The sequence below is a fragment of the Phacochoerus africanus genome, chromosome 1 (genome assembly GCF_016906955.1).
Source record: "Phacochoerus africanus isolate WHEZ1 chromosome 1, ROS_Pafr_v1, whole genome shotgun sequence".
NCBI lineage: Eukaryota > Metazoa > Chordata > Mammalia > Artiodactyla > Suidae > Phacochoerus > Phacochoerus africanus.
This window is the reverse complement of record NC_062544.1, coordinates 98,251,707-98,271,187: the sequence shown is the minus strand read 5'-3', so window position 1 is coordinate 98,271,187 and position 19,481 is coordinate 98,251,707. Positions and strand designations below refer to the sequence as shown.

Sequence of the window (19,481 nt, the reverse complement as noted above, 5' to 3'; positions counted from 1 at the left end):
CTGCTTGGGCATTCAGATGACAGCCATTAAGTAATGATCACAGGGCTAAACATCCACAGCAGAACCATTTGGCTCCTGGGTGACTTCCCTAATTTATTGCCATTTATGTGATAGTCTTTCAGGCAAAGGCGCCCCTTCCCTTCTCAGAACATCTTTGTTGCAGATTTCTGATGGGTTCTCTCTCTACTCAGAATTTAGAAGTGTGGTTCCCCCTACAGCCTTGCTGACCATATAGGTCTCCCAGGAAGTATTTGATTACTTGGTTCCCATAGAAAATAAGGAGCAGGTCAGTGACTGCTTATAATTTTGTGCTCAGTGACTTGGAAACATTTAAAAAATCAATAAGGCCTTCATCGATCACGTTTTAAGTAAAGAAAGAAACAAACTTTGCCCATGCAGCTCCTGCATGGCAGGCATTTTATTCATGTTCATGATCTCATTGAATCCTCATGCGGGCTCTTAAGGGTCACTCTTGTGATTCCTTTTTTTTTTTTTTGTCTTTTTGCTATTTCTTTGGGCCACTCCCTCGGCATATGGAGGTTCCCAGGCTAGGGGTCCAATCGGAGCTGTAGCCACTGGCCTACGCCAGAGCCACAGCAACGTGGGATCCGAGCTGCTTCTGCAACCTACACCACAGCTCACGGCAACGCCAGATCGTTAACCCACTGAGCAAGGGCAGGGACCGAACCCGCAACCTCATGGTTCCTAGTCAGATTCGTTAACCACTGCGCCACGACGGGAACTCCGTGATTCCTTTTTTTAAAAAGATTAGGAAATTGATGCTTGATAAGGAAACTTAAGTAACTCACCTGAGGTTACACAGCTAGAACCTGATGGAGTTGGGAGTGGGGGTGGGGGTTAAATCTGGCTGTCTTGACTTAAAAGCCCAGTCAAAAGTCTGCCTGTTCTTGGGTTGAAATAAGCCTCCCAAACAATTATCATGTATTTCAGTAGCCTCTAATGCTTAGGCAAATATGCTGTTGTTAAAGGATTAAATCACAGTTTCTTGGGAGTTCCCTGGTGGTCTAGTGGTTAGGATTTGGTGCTTTCACTGCTGTAGCTCAGGTTCATTCCCTGGTCTGGAAACTGAGATCCCACATCAAACCTCTGCACACTGTAGCCAAAGGAAAAAAATAGCTTCTTTCATCCTCTTCACTGTGAGGGAAAAGGTCGAAGCTGAAAGTGGATGATTGTTGTATTTCATTGTGATCAAGGTATATACAATTCTTACAACACTGATTTCTCTGGTTACCTATGTATAAGTTTATCTAAGAGCAATATAATGCCTCCCAACTTCATCTCTATCCCCCCCCTCCTTTTTTTTTGACTACATCTGAAGGATGTGGAAATTCCAGGGCCAGTAATTGAAGCTGCACCACAGCAGCAACCTAAGCAGTGACAACACTAGATTCTTAACCAATTGTGCCACAAGACAACTCTGATCTGTGTTTCTGTTACTTTTGTTCAAATTCAAATCCAGAGAACTTTATGATCTACTAAGGTATTGCAGGGTAACAGAAAATTCTCCTTTCTATCCTGCCACCTAACCCCTGGAGATTTGTAAAATTATGAATCTTAACATTTAACAATTTTTCGAGCAGTGACTTACCCAGGGCTGGAGGCTGTGACTATTTTGAACTTCCTGTCTGGGTTGCTTTTTTTATACACTCATGTCTCTTTACCTTCTGAAATTTGATTCAGGCTTCAAGTCCTTCACCCTCAGCACAGCCTCCTATGATGAAATCAGCTCGTCTTCAGCTTTTTCTTCTTCACTTTGGCATCTTCTGGCTATATTGCCAAATTAGCATCTTGTCTCGCACTTCCTTGCTGTGTGTGTGTGTGTTTTGCTGTCCCCGTCTGTGCTCATATATCCCCAGCAAAGCTATAAGCGTCTATGCTGAACGATAGCCTCATACATCTCCTATTTCTCCTTGGCATCACGTTGATATTTAGATATGCTTCTTTGCACGTAGTAGGCATTCAGTAAATGTTTGATCACTGAAATACAGAAGCTGGCATGAATCCAGCCCATCATCAAACTGCCCTTTCTCAAGCTGAAATGAAGTCTGGAAACATTTAGAATGCAGATTTTATGTAGAATTTAGAAAACTTTGGATAGAGAATCCATTTTCCCATAGTTCAAAATGAAAGAATAGGAAAAGTATGCAGTGAACAATCTCTCTTCTCCTCTGCTCTCACTCCCTCATTCCTGGCTTCTCTGCAAATAAGTAACCACTTTTAGTTTCCTGTGGATCCTTCCAGAGGATTTTTGTGGTTTTTTTTCTTTCTTTTTGGCCATAGCACACAGTGGCTTGATATGGGATCTCAGTTCCCAGACCAGGGATTGAACTCAGGCCATAGTTGTGAAAATGCTGAATCTTAACACATAGACCACCAGGGGACTCCCAAGTGTTTTTGTGTTTTGAACAATGATTTTAAACAAATGATAGAAATTGCTGCTTTTCCACATTTTGACACAGAACTTTGCCTACTCTAGAACAGTTAGGCACCTTGCTTTTTCCATCTAACTGCATTCTTTAGAGATTTTTTTTCCCCTCCATACCTGTCTCATTATTCTCTTACATCCTTGGTGGCATTCTGTTACATGGGTGTGCCATGTCTTATTAACCTGTCCCATACAGGAGGACATGAGGTTTTTCCCATCCTTTAGGGACTAATGGGTGCTGATGCCATTCCACCTGGGTACAGGTGTGTTGGAGGAGATATTCTCAAACTTGGGCATTGCTGGATCAGAGGAATGTGCATTTGTAATGGGGGCAGGTCCTGCCTGATTGCCCTCCTCAGGGTTTTTGCCACCTTATATTCCTACAAACCCGATCCTCTTGGCCAGCTGTGTACTTAATCTTTTGGATTTTTGCCAATTAGTGGGTGAACGATGGTATCTAAATGTGGTTTGAATTTACATTTATGAGTACAATTAAACATTTTTATATGGTTGAAGGGTCATTTATGTTTCTTTCTTGTGTGAACTGTGTGTTCATCTTGCCCTGTTTTATTTTTGTTAGGGCCGCAGGTGCGGCATATGGAAGTTCCCAGACTAGGTGTCAAATTGGAGCTACAGCTGTTGGCCTGCACCACAGCCACAGAAATGTCACATCTAAGTCACATCTGTGAGCTACACCACTGCGACGCCGGATCCTTAACCCACTGAGCAGGGCCAGGGATCGAACTCTCATCCTCATGGATACTAGTCAGGTTAGTTTCTGCTGAGCCACAATGGAAACTCCTTCTGCCCTATTTTAATAGTTTGCTGTTCTTATCAGTTCCTAGGAATTATTTTCCTACTTATAAATTAGAATGGTGAGCCTTTTGTCTGTGAAACTGGTTGAAACCGTTTTTCCTGGTTTGTCATTTGGCTTTGTAGGTGACAGGAGTGGGTTTTGAAAATGTTTCCTGGGAAGACATTTTCAGTTTTCAGGTTCTCAAATTTGAACTTTTCCTTTATGGCTTTTGGATTTTGATGTGTTAGGCTTTCCCTACCCCAAGCCTACATATTTTCTTCTAGGCTTTTTCTTTCTTTCTTTCTTTCTTTTTTTTTTTTAAAGTCTTTGATCTGTTTGGGGTCTGTGATCTGAGAAATAAATCCAAGTTTGTTTTTCAGATGGCTGCCCAGTCATGCCAGCACCAATTATTGAAAAATTTACCTTCACTAGGTTGAGATGCCGTCTTTGTCATATACTTAGTTATGATTTGGATGATATGTTACAGTAGAATGTAAGACAAGCACTGCATGAACAAAGGGGGATTAATTGAAGGATTACTTAATGCATTCACTGATGCAGCAAACATTTATTAAATACTTAATAAATTGAACAATTGTGATGAGCCAGCTCTGGGGGATATAGAGTTTGAAAGAATCTCTTAAGAAAGTGGCTGGACAGTGAATCTATCCCTGAGGCAGTAGAATAAGAGCTAGGGAGGGGCTGACACAGACAGAGGATGCTGCACACAACAGTGCTGAGCTGGGTGTGTCAGTGGGAGGGAGGGCATCCTTGGAAGAGGGGCGCAAACCCCCGGAGCCTGTGATGTTGAGGGGCCCCTGAGTAGCTTTTCAGGGGCGTGGTTTGGGGTAGGAGACATGACTGGAGATGAGACCAGAGACTGGTTTAATGGAGATGGTCTCGCCGTCCTGAGCAAGTGTGGGATGTGGGCAAGTGGTGCTGTTGGACCTCCCCAGGGCCTCCTCCCTCTAAAGCCCAATACGAGATCCAAAATAAGTGGAAGCCAGCATTTGATTGTGTTCTGCTGGTCGGTTGTTGAGTTTGATGCCTGTTGCTTTATTCTAGACTACTCCAAGCTCCCGGAGCCGAAGTCTCACTTTGCTCCCCTATGGAACTCCCAATTCTGCGTCTCCCTGTAGCCAGAGGCACCTCGGCACAGGGGCCCCCAGTGTCGTCACAATCACGCATCACAAGTCACCTGCCGCCGCCCGAAGAGCCAAGAGTCAGTATTCCGGCCAACTTCATGAAGTCAGAGAGGTAGGCCTGCGTCTCATCCAAGGTGGAGAGGACCCTGGGAGGAGGGCTGGGATGTTGCTCTGCCCACCTCCCTTTCTTTGTACCAACTTAAGTGATGGAGAGAGAGGACTGGAAGCAAATCTCCCAGATTCAGCCACGACAATCCCTCCCGGTTTTGAAAAAATGGCGCTCCTTGGTGGCTTAGCGTGTCTGCACTGTGGTTTGGATTCGATCCCTGGACTGGGAATTTCTGCATGCCATGGGCGCAACCAAAAAAAACTTGTTTCTTAGTTGTTTAACAAGAGAACAAATACACTTTTATTTATTTACTTTTCAATAAGGTTTTTTTTTTTTTTTAGGGCTGTACTTGCTGCATACGCAAGTTCCCAGGCCAGGGGTCAAATTGGAGCTGTAGCTGCTGGCCTATACCACAGCCATAGCAACACGGGATCCGAGCTGAGTCTGCGACCTATACCACAGCTCCCAGCAATGCCAGATCTTTAACCCGCTGATCAAGGCCAGGGATCAAACCTGGATCCTCATGAATACTGGTCAGATTCATTACTAGTAACTCCTACTTTTTGATAAGTTTAAATCCTCAAAGGGTACGGCATCATGCAGATTCTGTGTCCCATGGCCTTAGCAGGAAGATTGCTTCAGAATGGCACGAGTCAAAGCACTATTTCCATGAGCATGAATTACCTTTCCCTAGGTTACTCTGGTTTTGTTAGGTTCTGCCAGGAGTTACTATGTTATTTGCTTTGTACACATACCCACATCTCTTGCCTAGATAAAATTCAGTTTCATCTCGAGCATAACCACCTTCAGTTTTAAGAAGAGCTGTGTGGTCCCTCTGGTTCCAGAGACCCTGCTTATAACCAGCAAAAATGGCCTGGGACCACAATCTTCCCCGCGTATTTGTTGTTGTAGAAGTCCTCTTGCCAGCAGGCCTGCACAGGATCCGGGATGGCTGAAAGAGCTGTTTCTTTGGTTAACTGTGTGGTCAGGAGCCCTCTGTCAGAGCTCAGAAGGCAGAGGATGCTAGCCCATAAAAGCCTGGAGGGAGGCAAAAGTACCACCCATGGACGTCTCCATGCCTGTGGCAAAGAAGAGACAGAACAAAAAGTGGTTAATCAGGAATTAATTGAGGGTGTTTTGAAACTCAGCAAGTATTGGACCTAAAGCAGATTCCCCCCCTTTTTTTCTTTTTTTTTGGGGGGGCCACACCAGAGGCATATGGAAATTCCCAGGCTAGGGGTCAAATCGGAGCTGTTGCTGTCTGCCTACACCACAGCCAGAGCAATGCAGGATCCTTAACCCACGGAACAAGGCCAAGGACCGAACCCATGTCCTCATGGATCCTAGTCAGGTTCATTACCGCTGAACCAGGATGGGAACTTCAGGTTTCCCCTTTTCTGATTCATTTTATGAAGTGCTTACCCTGCTCACCATCACACTTGCACTTCCAGGGGGTGTGGGGCAGTGAAAACAACACTGTCCTTGGAGGCAAAAGACTCTGTGTGCTAAAATGAGGCTGTTTTGCCCTGCAGCTGACATGCAGATTGACCAGTTTATCATCTCAGAGAAGTAGCCAAGCCCTTCCTCTGGGCCAAGGAGGAGAATGAGACTCCCAGGATACAGTCTTGCTGCTGCTTGGATCAGCACACATCTTATTTTATTTTTTAAATGCCACGAGCCAAGAGTGTGGTGTCAGCTGGCTATCTTGTTCTCATTCTGGCCCAGGACAGAAAATCTGAAATCTTCTGACTCAGATCTGTAGATGTGTACGAAAGACATTTTTGGATAGAACTACACAGGCATGTACTCGCTATTGCCTAGTAAAGAAAAGGTAGAGTCAAATGCTCCCTTTGAAACAGTCACCCTGATATGAGAGAGAGAAAAAAAAAAGTGGGAGTTTCAGTTGTGGCTCAATGGGTTAAGATCCAGTGTTGCCCCACCTGTAGCTCGAATTCAATCCCTTGCCCTGGAAATTCCATTATGTGGTGAGCATGGCCACAAAAATAGAGTTTGGTGGAGTTCCTGTTGTGGTGCAGCGGAAAGGAATCCAACTAGGAATCATGAGGGTGTAGGTTCGATCCCTAGTCTCGCTCAGTGGGTTGGGGATCTGGCGTTGCCGTGAGCTGTGGTGCAGGTTGCAGATATGGCTCCGATCTGAGCTTGGTGTGGCTGTGGTGTAGGCCGGTGGCTACAGCTCTGGTTAGACCTCTAGCCTGGGAACCTCCATGTGCCGTGGGTGCGGCCCTAAAAAAAAAAAAAAAGTGTTTACTATGAGCTTAATTTTGCTATGTCGGATGTTGTGAGCTGTGATGATGCTATACATGTATATATGGCTTTTCACTTATGCCATCTTTTCAAAAAACTGTATTATGGAAAAAACTTTGTATGAGGTAACATAATAGCACCCATCATCCAATTTAAATAATTCCAGCCTTCTGCCATTCTTGTTTCAACTATTTTCCCCATCACTTTTTTTTACTTGAATATTTTAAGGAAATCTTAAATATTTTATCATGTTATTATTTTATCATGTTATCATTGCCAGTAAATGTTTCAATATTTATCTGCCAGACAGGTCTTAAAAAACCCAGCATAACCACAATACTATCATGTCCCTTTTATGTAAACCTCATTACAGATATTTTTTTGCGAGTACTTGAGAGACTGTAACCTTCAAAAAAAAAAAAAAAAAGGCAAATTCATGGTATTTTGAGAATTCTTTGAATTCTGTTATAGTGAATCTCTGATAGATTTACTGTTATTAGAGTAAAAATAAAAAAAGGAACAGTGCTTATGATTAGTGAGCAGTGACCGAAATAAAAGTTGAGGTGTTTGGCTTAATTTTTAGTAGCATTCGATTCAATATGTTAAAATCTTTTCTACCTCCGTTTTTAAAATTCAAGTTTTTATAAAGATAAAAGTGGTTTCTTTGGGCATGTGTATATAAAAATGCTAAGTGGTATGAAGCATACAATGCAAAAAAAATCTAAAGATCAGAATAATCCATAATTTTACCTCCCGTCAGGTAACCACTGTTAACCTTTCAGTGAATTTACTTCTTTTTTTTTTTAATATATGTCACATATCTAGATGTATAAAAACTATACAGTATAATCCAAACTTTGTATATAATTATATATATGCTGCTTCTTTATCATATTATTTTCTGTCCATTTTCCATCTCTGGTGGGAAATTCCTAAAATTTCTCCGGAATTTATTACATGAAAAATAGGTAACATACTTCCCTAGCTTCCATTTGTTTGTCTGTTTTGGTTTTTTGTCTTTTTAGGGCCTTACCCACAGCATATGGAGGTTCCCAGGCTAGGGGTCCAGTTGGAGCTGTAGCCACCGGCCTATGCCACAGCCACAGCAACGCCAGATCTGAGGCGTGTCTGTGACCCACACCACAGCTCATGGCAACACTGGATCAAACCCGCAACCTTATGGTTTCTAGTCAGATTCGTTTCCACTGAGTGATGACGGGAACTCCATTCCATAGCTGTTTTGATTGGGTTTTTGTACTGCTGGGCAACAACCATGTATCTCTTCAGGTAATTACCTTTGTCTGTAATGACCTTTCTTTTTGAACTTTTAAATTTTAATTGAAGTAGAGTTGATTTACAGTGTTACTTTCTGCTATATAGCAGAGTGATTCAGTTATATATATGCTTTTCTTCTTCTTCTTCTTTTTTTTTTTTTTTTTTTTTTGACTTTTTAGAGTCACACCCGCAGGATATGGAAGTTCCCAAGGGTCGAATAGGAGGTGTAGCTGCCGGGCCTACACCACAGCCATAGCAATGCAGGATCCAAGCTGCATCTTTGACCTGCACCACAGCTCATGGCTGTGCTGGGTACTTAACCCACTGAGCAAGGCCAGGGATCAAACCCGAGTCCTCATGGCTCCCAGTCGGGTTTGTTTCTGCTGAGCCATATTCTGTTCTATTGTGGTTGTTCACACAAGATTGAGTAGAGTTCCCTGTGCTATATACGAGGACTTTGTTGTTTATCTATCTGATATATAGTAGTTTGCATCTGCTAACCCCACACTCCCAGTCCATCCCACTCCCTCCCTTCTCCCCCTTGGTGCCCACAGGTCTGTTCTCTATGTCTGTGAGTCTGTTTCTGTTTTGTAGACAGGTTCATTTATGTCATACTTTAGATTCCATGTGATGACCTTTTTTGTTGAACACTAATTTTAAGTGAGCTCGTTGAGATGTGTAAAAACACAGGCAGTGAAGAATTGGAGGGTACAGACGCCTTGAAGAAAGAGTCGAAAGTTTTGATTCTTAGATTTCATGCCAAGCTTCTCTTCTGATCGGAGAGGGGTAGCTGTTCTGTGACATCTGTCCTATTATGATATGGGCCAGGCTTCCTTGGGAACTGAGAAAATTTCCCTCACATTGGAAAGTCCTGCCGTTTTAAAAGTCTATTAATCATAAAATATAAAGGCACCTCGACTTTTGGATGTCACTCTATATTTTTATAAAATAACTGGAAGAAAATGGAATAGCATTTTTAACCCAGCTGTACAGGAAAGATAAACTTAGGACTAGTGAAGCAGTGGAGAAAAATATCATGCACAAGACAGATGTGCCCGAATATCTGAAGAAGAAAAGAAAAATAGCCCAGCCACAGGCAATAGAATAAATATTAAATGGAATGCCACAGTATGGGTGAAGGTAATGGGGCAATTTAAAAGATTAAATGGTTATCATCCCAAAGTATACAAAGAATTGAGGTCCCAGTGGTCAGTACCCAGAGCCCTCGCTGGAAGAGGCAAAGAGAGATGAACATAGAAAGTTTACGACTTGATATCATGAAGAACATCCTCATTAACAATTTAAGAAATAGAATCAAGATGACTTTGAAAAAAAAAAAAAAAGGGGAGTTCCCGTCGTGACGCAGTGGTTAACGAATCCGACTAGGAACCATGAGGTTGCGGGTTCGGTCCCTGGCCTTGCTCAGTGGGTTAAGGATCCGGCGTTGCCGTGAGCTGTGGTGTAGGTTGCAGACGCGGCTCGGATCCCGAGTTGCTGTGGCTCTGGTGTAGGCCAGAGGCTGCAGCTCCGATTCGACCCCTAGCCTGGGAACCTCCATATGCCGTGGGAGCGGCCCAAGAAATAGCAACAACAACAACAACAAAGACAAAAAAAAAAAAAAAAAAGATGACTTTGTCTATCAGATTCCCAGAAATACTTATAGCCCATTAAAAGTTACAGTGTTAAGTAATATTGGCAGAGCTGTATATTATCTTTCTGCTACAGTCTACTGATGTATTATAAGACCTAAACACAAAACAAAGCTGTTCATTGCCATCAACCCATAAATTCCCTGTTGGGAACTATATTCTGAGGAAATAATCCATGGAATTGGGAGGTTGAGGAGGAAAGTTAATCTGGATAAAGCTGTTCATGCTAGTAAAGTAATAGAGTTAACACAAACCATCATGGGAATGACTAAATAAGCAACAGTACAGTTAACATGCTGACTTACTATACAGCAGTTGAAGATAAACGTCATGTAGGTATCATTACTAGTGGATGTGTGTGTATTAAGAAAGTCAGGATAGAGAATAATATACACACCTTGTCCCCTGTGTCCATCTTAATAAAAGTGTTCAAAAGAGGTGGTTCTAGAATTTTGGACATTACTTGCAAACTAAAATTAATTAATTTATTACGTTTGTTTATTTATTTTGCTTTTTAGGACTGCGCCTGTAGCACATGAAAGTACCTAGGCTAGGGGTCAAATTGGAGATACAGCTGCTGGCTTATACCACAGTCACAGCAACGTCAGAGCCCAGCTGCATCTGGGACCTACACCATAGCTCATAACAGCGCTGGATCCTTAACCCATGAGCAAGGCCAAGGATCAAACCCGAGTCCTCATGGATACTAGTTGGGTTCGTTACTGCTAAGCCACAATGGAAATTCCCAAACTAAAATTTAGAAGTAGAATTTTCAGAGAGCTTGTTGCAAATTAAAAAAATTGCCCAGTAAGTATATTTTTTACCCATGTTTGTCATCAATGTGGTTTTTTTTTTCCCCAATTGAAATATAGTTGATTTACAGTGCTGTGTTTATTTTGTTTTTAGTGACAATCTACGGTTACCACTGTCTAATAAAAGCACATTTAATGCCTCTTCCCCCCAGCATACAATCTTTTTTTGGGGGGGGGGGGGCGCCGAACACTCAGGGCATATGGAAGTTTCCATGCTAGGGGTTGAATCGGAGACATAGCTGCTGGTCTACACCACAGCCACACCAGATCCAAGCTGCCTCTGCAACCTACACCACAGCTCACGGAAATGATGGATCCTTAACCTACTGAGTGAGGCCAGGGATTGAACCTCATGGATACTAGTGCAGTTTTGTTACCACTGAGCCACGATGGGAACTCCCAGGCATATAATCTTATAATGAAGGACCATTTCTTCCTTTGACTAAATTTAGTTTTGTGAAAAACATACCACATTTCCCTTGTTTTTAGTATTTTATCCTCTGTTGGAAGAGTGTTCATCATGGATTGATTCTAGTCTATGAATCTGTTTTTAAACAGCTGGTTACCATTCATTTTTTTTTTTTTTTAAATCTAATCACCCTTATTCCCAGCTGTCCATAGGATAAAGGTTATATTCTTTAGAGGAGCAGACAAGGCCATCTCTGCCTGCCTGGCCTTGCTGCCAGCTGTCTGTCCTCCTCCTCATTCCCGTCATGCCCTTTACCTCCCTCTCTTGCCCAGGACAGCTTTCTGCCACGATGGAAATGTTCTGTTACTTTGTGCCCCCACCCCCAGGGTAGGTGTTACTTACATGGGACTAATGAGCTCTTGAAATGTGGGGGCTTGAATTGAAAAGGACTTTAGTGTACATTGCATGTGAAAATGCCCGTGTGATTTCAAAAAGACAGTACCTGAAAAAGGTAAAATGTTTCATGAATAATGTCTTAATACTCATTGCATATGGAAATGAAAATGTTTTCTCTGTGTTAGGTTAAAGTAAAATATATTAAAATCAACTTCACCTGTTCCTTTTAACCTTTTGAAGTGTGCCTGCTGGAAAATTTGAAAGTATGTATGTGCCTCCCATTTGTGGCTTGTGTTATAATTCTTTTAGACAGCACTACCCCAGACTGTGAGCTTGTTCACTCAGTCATGCCTCCATCCCTTTTCCAGGTATTAATTGAGCACCTATTGTGTGCCAGGCACTGGATTTTTATCCTGAAAGCCATGTCCTATTCATCTTTGCATCTTCTAGCCCTAGCCCAATTGCTAGGCATGTTGGTTGGACATAATATGTTAAGGACCATTTTCAGACAGAAAGCTTTAGAAATGGAATGTGGAGGCATCGAGGGTGCTTAGATCATGGTTTGGAGTGGATGGTGATTGGTCGAGGGTTGAGTTAGGTATTCGCATGGTCTCCTCTGACTGATAGCATTGGGTGGTGTGTGCCTGGGTGACCCTGTGACCTAGGGTAGTGTGATACCCCCAGATGTGCCGCTAGAATTGTTTTATTGGTAGAATCCAATATATTTAAAAAATCAACCTGAGCCCTTCACTCTTTTTTTTTTTGTCTTTTGTCTTTTTTTGTTGTTGTTGTTGCTATTTCTTGGGCCGCTCCCTCGGCATATGGAGGTTCCCAGGCTAGGGGTTGAATCGGAGCTGTAGCCACCGGCCTACGCCAGAGCCACAGCAACGCGGGATCAGAGCCGCGTCTGCAACCTACACCACAGCTCACGGCAACACCGGATCGTTAACCCACTGAGCAAGGGCAGGGACCGAACCCGCAACCTCATGGTTCCTAGTCAGATTCGTTAACCACTGCGCCACGACGGGAACTCCATGAGCCCTTCACTCTTTAAGGATGTGATGATTAAATAAAATATGTGGTAATCACTTGTATTCTACCTTTTACGCTTTTAGTCACATAAAACAGTCTTTCATGTGATTCATATTTATCTAAATGGACAAAATGACAAAATTCAGTTGGTACAAATACATCATAATTTTTATAAATTTCCTATTTTCTAGGTGCTTTAGGAAAAAAAAATATAGCCCTCATACCTGTTTATATGTGTATGCTGTGTGTATGTGTACACACCTGCATATGTGACTTAAAGAGCATAAAGTAGGCAAATTAGATATTTCTGCCTTTTCTAATTCTTTTTTTTTTTTTAAGGGCTATACCAGCAGCATATGGAAGTTTCCAGTCCAGGAATTCAAATTAGAGATGCAGCTGCCAGTCTACACCACAGCCACAGAAACACCAGATTTGAGCCACATTTGTGATCTATGCCACAGCTCACAGCAATGCTGGATCCATAACCCACTGAAGGAGGCCAGGGATGGAACCTGCATCCTCATAAATCCTAGTCAGGTTCGTAACCCACTGATCCACAATGGAAACTCCTGCCTTTCTTTATTGCTCTTTCCCATAAGTGACTGCCGGGGAAATAATCTGAGTGTCTGCTCACATGAGAGCTTGTGTACGTTTGTGTCTGTTCAGAGTTGTGTGTTTGTGTGGGACTCTGTGGTCTACAACAAGTGTTAACTATTTTCTTCCTGGGATGAGAGTTAAATTTTCACAAGAGCGCCAACTGCACTTTTTTTCTAAGTCCAGACATGGCGATTGGCATGGTCAGAAGAAATATTTGAGAAACAGAATAAACTTTCTAGAGCAAGGGTTCTTGTGGCCCAGAATAATCTTTTTAGTTGTGACATTTGAGAATTAAATACACTTAATTCATTAGGAATACTTTTGGACTCTGTAGGGAAAAGGTTGTGCTATTGAATTGTGATGGGTGTTTATGAGGCATAAGTTTAGATTTAATTAAGCGTTCAGTGATAATTGATTGACTAGTAGAAATTATCCTTCTCTTAAACTTTTTTTTTTTAATTGTTAAAATAGTTTGCTTTCAGGCACATATCCTTTCAAAGAGAGGACTGTGTGCTGCACTGGTAGATAATGGGTAGATCAACTGTACTGAGGCAGTTTCCTTGAATACAGTTTCAAGTAAACTTTTCAGAGTGTACTCTGAGGAGGAGACTGTTGATGTGGTTCCAGCTGTGTGAATTTATGTATATGTTTCTTCATGTCATTGCATTTTCTTGTTTCCTTAATGTGCACACAAGGGAAGATGCTTTAATGAAGGTGCCGTCTTTATTAATGATGTGGACTCAGCACTCTGTCCCTTCAGGATGATTTGGTTTGATCCTGGTACACATGGATATAGTGAATGCCTGGTTAGAGACCTTGATTCATGCACTGTCTTTGCTATGGCAGCAGTAACTGTCATATAGTACCCTAACAGATTTTATTAGCTGATCAATGTTAAGATAGTGGTCAGTTCTGGCAGCAGTGAATACAGGCCCCCCATCACCAGGGAAACCACATTTAGGGTGTAAAGTGCATTTATTCTTTTTTTTGTCTTTTTTTGCTATTTCTTGGGCCGCTCCCGCGGCACATGGAGGTTCCCAGGCTAGGGGTCGAATCAGAGCTGTAGCCACCGGCCTACGCCAGAGCCACAGCAACGCAGGATCCGAGCCGCGTCTGCAACCTACACCACAGCTCACGGCAACGCCGGATCGTTAACCCACTGAGCAAGGGCAGGGACCGAACCCGCAACCTCATGGTTCCTAGTCGGATTCGTTAACCACTGCGCCACGACGGGAACTCCTATTCTTCATGAACAGAATGATTATTTTAAAAAATGTTCTCCATTAATTCTCCTGTGTACTTTTTTGCATAAATGGTGACCAGTAACCCTCAGCATGCATTTGAATGGTGATTTGCAGTCTCTTAAAATAAGGTAGCCCCAGACTGCAGTTTTCAAAAATCGTGATGCAGAGCTCCTAAATAGCAGTGACTTCCAAATGTTTTTAAAGAAGCAGAGTATTATTTTCAAATAAAAATATTATAGATCCCTACTATATAAAAACAGTTCTTTATTAGTGCAGTTTTACATTCAGCAGTGGAATGGGCATTTATTATAAAGCAAGCTGACTTGGGATAATGTTTCTGAGCATCATTACAGTTTCTTGGCTTCTCTGTCTATGCAACTTGAAGCAAATATTTGTGTGGCCCACAGAGGCTCTTAGAGATCCTTTGAGAACACAGTTTGAGAGTCATTGGATTTTTTTTTAGTGACTTTTTTTTTTTGTCTTTTGTCTTTGTTGTTGTTGTTGTTGTTGCTATTTCTTGGGCCGCTCCTGAGGCATATTGGAGGTTCCCGGGCTAGGGGTCGAATCGGAGCTGTAGCCACCGGCCTACGCCAGAGCCACAGCAATGTGGGATCCGAGCCGCGTCTGCAACCTACACCACAGCTCACGGCAACGCCGGATCGTTAACCCACTGAGCAAGGGCAGGGACCGAACCCGCAACCTCATGGTTCCTAGTCGGATTCGTTAACCACTGCGCCACGACGGGAACTCCCTTTAGTGACTTTTTAAAAGTTTTTTTGGGGCATAATTTATTTATAATGTTGTGTTAGCTTCAGGTTTACAGGAAGGAGAATCAGTTATACAAATACGTATATCCATTCTTTTTTCCATGTAAGTTATTACAGAACATTGAGTAGACTTCTCTGTGCTATAAGTAGGTCCTTTTTAGTTATCTATTTTATATATAATAGTATGTATGTGTTAATCCTATCCTCCCAATTTATCCCCTTGTTTCCCTTTGATTCCCTGTTTGATTTTGAAATATGTGTTTGTTTCTCTTTTATAAATAATTTATTTTGTGTCATTTTATTAGATTCTACATATAAGTAAGGTAATACGTTTGTCTGACTTTACTTAATGTGATAATCTATTTGCATCTATGTTGCTGCAGATAGCATTATTTCATTCTTTTTTATGGTTGAGCAATATTCCATTGTGCCACATCTTCTTTATTCCTCTGTCAGTGGACATTTAGGTTGTTTCAAGTCTTGCTTATTGTAAATAGTGCTGCAATGAACATTGGGGTGCATGTATCTTTTTAAATTATGGATTTCTCCTAATATATGCCCAGGAGTGAGATTACTGGGTCATATGGTAGTTCTGTTTTTTGTTTTTTTAAGGAACCTCCATACCATTCTCCATAGTGGTTGTACCAGTTTACTTTCCCATCAACAGTCTAAGAGGGTTCTCTTTTCTCCACACCTTCTTCAGCATTTATTATTTGCAGACTTTTTGATGATTGTCATTCTGACCGGTGTGAGGTCATACCTCATTTTAGTTTTGATTTGCACTTCTCTAGTAATTAGTGATGCTGAGCATATTTTCATGTGCTTTTTGGCTGTCTTTGGAGAAATGTCTATTTAGATCTTCTGACCATTTTTTGATTGGGCTGTTTGTTTTTTTGATATAAAGTGCTTTAGATATTTATTTTGGAGATTAATTCCTTATTGGTTGGATAGTCATTGGATTTTGGCATTAACAGTATTTCAAATGAAGAACAAAAGCAAAATGGTGAGGTCATGTCCCCCATCAACCCTCAACTTGTCTCTCAAACTTCCTTGGGGGAAGGAAGCTCTGCTTGCTCAGGGCACCTCTGAGGGCATGTGGAAAGCTGGGGGTGGGGTAGGGGTGGGGAGGATGGAGAGTGGAATTAACTACAAAAGCAATGACTGCCTCATCTCCCAGAAAGCTAGTGTGGGTGCTCACAGTTTTCTGTTCCTCCCTTTGGGTATTTTGCACTTGGTTGAAAGTTAAGTTTTCTCTTTGCTAGTTATAATGCTAATCCCACTTTTTCTTACTGTGCCCATGACATGTGGAAGTTCCTGGGCCAGAGATCAAACCTGTGCCATAGCAGTGACAATGCCAGATCCTTAACCCACTGATACACTAGGGAACTCCTCTCTTTTCCCATTTTTATCCCAGCTTCTCACAGAGTTCCTTCCTTACCTTCAGCTGATTCTCTTGCTGGGCTCTTTTTTTTTTTTTTTTTTTTCATTATTCTGTTATATTTGGAAACAAGGCAAATGTTTAGTTGTTTACTTGTTTGTTATCTGACCCCTCTTGTCCTTCCATGTAGCAGTGTTTTTTCCTTTTAGACCTCTTTCTTCCTCAGCTCTTAGCACGATACCTGGCACATAGTAGGTGCTCACTAAAGACTGGAGTAAATGAGTAGTCTTCCATAAAGGAGATCATAGCCATTGGGAAACACTTCTGCAGACTTGACCGAAAGCTTTTAGTAAGGAAGGAGTTTCCTGCCCTGTAGCATATTTTTAGGAGAGTTATGGTCCCAAAGCAGAAGCTGTGGTGTGCTTGGGCCCATTTGTTCTATGTATTTACAATGGCTGCCTTCCACTCTGCCACAGATACGCTGAGGTCTTTCTTTTCTTAGTTCCTGGTACCCTTTACATCTACCTGTATTTTTTAGTAAATATCTTTTTTGTAAATGTTTTAAAAAATCTCCCCACTAGTGTATAAACTCCTTCCCCAACGGTGTGGTTCGTTAATAACCATAGGGACTCTTACATGAACAAAAATATTTCCTACTTGTTGGGATCTTACTGTGGGCAATGTACTGTGCTCAGCTTTGCTTGTGTTACTCCAAGTTAGTCCTGTGAGGTAGTTTTTTTTGTTTGTTTGAGCAGATAAAGGTTTATTGCAGGGCCATACAAGGAGATGGGTGGCTTATGCACCCCCAAAAACCCTGAACTCCTATTAGGCAGATATTACTTTTTTTTTTTACAGGCCATACCCATGTCACATGGAGGTTCCCAGGCTGGAGGTAGAATCAGAGCTGTAGCTGCTGGCCTACACCACAGCCACAGCAATGTGGGATCCGAGCTATGTCTGTGACTTACACCACCGCTCATAGCAGTGCCAGATCCTCAACCCACTGAGTGAGGCTGGGGATTGAACCCGCTTCCTCATGGATACTAGTCGGATTTGTTTCTACTGTGCTACAGTGGGAACTCCTGAGGTAGATAGTAATGTCTTTTTTACAGATGGGAGACTGAGGCATAAAGAAGGTAAGGGTAAGAGAAGGGTATCAGTCAGGGTTCATGCAGAGAAAAAGATCCAGTGGAAGATATGTATGAAGAGACTTATTGCAAGGAATTGGCTTATGTGCAGTTGTGGGGCCTCCCTTTCAGGCACTGGCCAAAGTGACTGTCCACCCTCAAAATTGATTCTTTTTTTTTGTTTTTTGTCTTTTTGCCATTTCTTGGGCCACTGCTGCGGCATATGGAGGTTCCCAGGCTAGTGGTCCATTCGGAGCCGTAGCTGCCAGCCTACGCCAGAGCCACAGCAACACGGGATCCGAGCTGCATCTGCAACCTACACCACAGCTCACGGCAACGCCGGATCGTTAAACCACTGAGCAAGGCCAGGGATCGAACCCGCAACCTCATGGTTCCTAGTCAGATTCGTTAATCACTGCGCCACGACGGGAACTCCAAAATTGATTCTTCAGTCGAAGCCTCAGCTCTGCCCATGAGGCCTTTCAATTGAACCAGGCCCATTTTCTCTTTTACTTTAAGTCAACTGATTATGAACTTTAATCACAGCTACAGAAGACCTCACAGAAGCATTTAGATGAGTGTTTGATTGAATTGCTGTCAGGCTGACACATCAAAAAGGCTATCACAAGAGGTCTCATAGGTAGTGAGTGGTTGATTCTGGCCCCAGTGGCTGAGAGAGTTGCAACTTAGGGGATTCCTGAGGAATCATTCAGTCTGCATAGAACATGCTGGGATTCATGTCTAGGAGTGTACAGATGTCTCTGAGCAACTACCACTGCCATCACTAGCGATTTTAAAAAAGGAGGAGGTAATTCCCATCATGGCTCAGCAGAAATGAATCTGACTAGTATCCATGAGGACGCAGGTTCATTCCCTGGCTCTGCTTACTGGGTTAAAGATCTGGTGTTGCCGTGAGCTGTGGTGTAGTTTGCAGACACAGCTCGGATCTGGTATTGCTGTGGCGTAGGCCGACAACTACAGCTCCAATTCAATCTCTAGCTTGGAAACTTCCATATGGCATAGGTATGGCTCTAAAAAGCCAAAGGAAAAAAAAACAAAACAAAAAAAGCTATCCTGTATATTTCAGGCTACAGTCAATATTCTTAACTCGTAGCAAAAGCAATAGAATATAAAGGTTAAAATAAAAGAAACAGGTCTAATATGGAGTCAGATTTGTTCTTTCCTATTATAGTATTCCCCCTTATAGTCTTCCTGTGTGTTTCTGCCCTAAGGTTCTGGAGCCTGTTTCTGGAAAGCTCACAGAGCTTGACTGTTGAGTCAGAACAGGCTCCTTTATTACACCCACTGTGGGTCCAATGCTGGCCTCTGATGTGGGTGTGGAATGATGTATGCAGCCTTGGCTCTTGTCCAGGGGACTGGTTTATCTAGCTGGTTGGTTAAACTAATATGAAAACTAATCAGTGCTGCAGTAGTTACGGCAATAGGAGTTCACCAGAAGGGTGTGAGGCCACTGTGGACTGGCTGCCCCTCCACATGGACCTGCATCTTCTGGGCTCCGCAAGTCGTGGGGACCCCTGGAAAAGTCACCTTGGGTTATTATGCTGTTGCTGAGCAAAATGATGTATGTAATGAGGACACCTCTGTCTGTCTCTGCCTCTCTCTGGCTCATGGAAAATTCACGGTTCAGACACCTTTGCACTTGCAGGGAAGTTAAGTGGCAGATTATTTTATGTCACCATTCTGTGACATAAAAAACTCCTGCCTGTTTTTACTCTATGTGACAATTTAATACAAGGAGCCTTCCTATCGATGCCCTCAGGCCTTGAGATAATAGCATATTTTGGATATTGACACAGAGGGAAGTTAGCCAGGTTCATCCTTTGGCATTCAAGTCACTCTTGGAAATTGTGTTTTATGATCCAATTCTTGGTGATTTTTGCAGAGGATTTTTTTTTTTCTTAGTGGCTCATGGTAGCATGTCAGGATAAAACAGAGATTCTTCCCCATTTAAAAGCCAATCGTCTTGTTCTTTTCAGCAGAAGCAAGGTCACTGTGGTCGTTATCTTCTCTGAC

The 19,481-nt window shown here is 42.4% G+C and overlaps 1 protein-coding gene across 2 annotated transcripts in view; it reads left to right on the top strand.

The window, feature by feature from the left end:
* OSBPL10 (oxysterol binding protein like 10) overlaps positions 1 to 19,481 on the top strand; it is a 327,444-nt gene that overhangs the window by 160,246 nt on the left and 147,717 nt on the right. For both annotated transcript variants that reach the window (XM_047769412.1, XM_047769418.1), the window contains exon 4: positions 4,308 to 4,499. In XM_047769412.1, the coding sequence (XP_047625368.1) occupies positions 4,308 to 4,499 (192 nt within the window). The remainder of the gene's footprint in view (positions 1 to 4,307; positions 4,500 to 19,481) is intronic.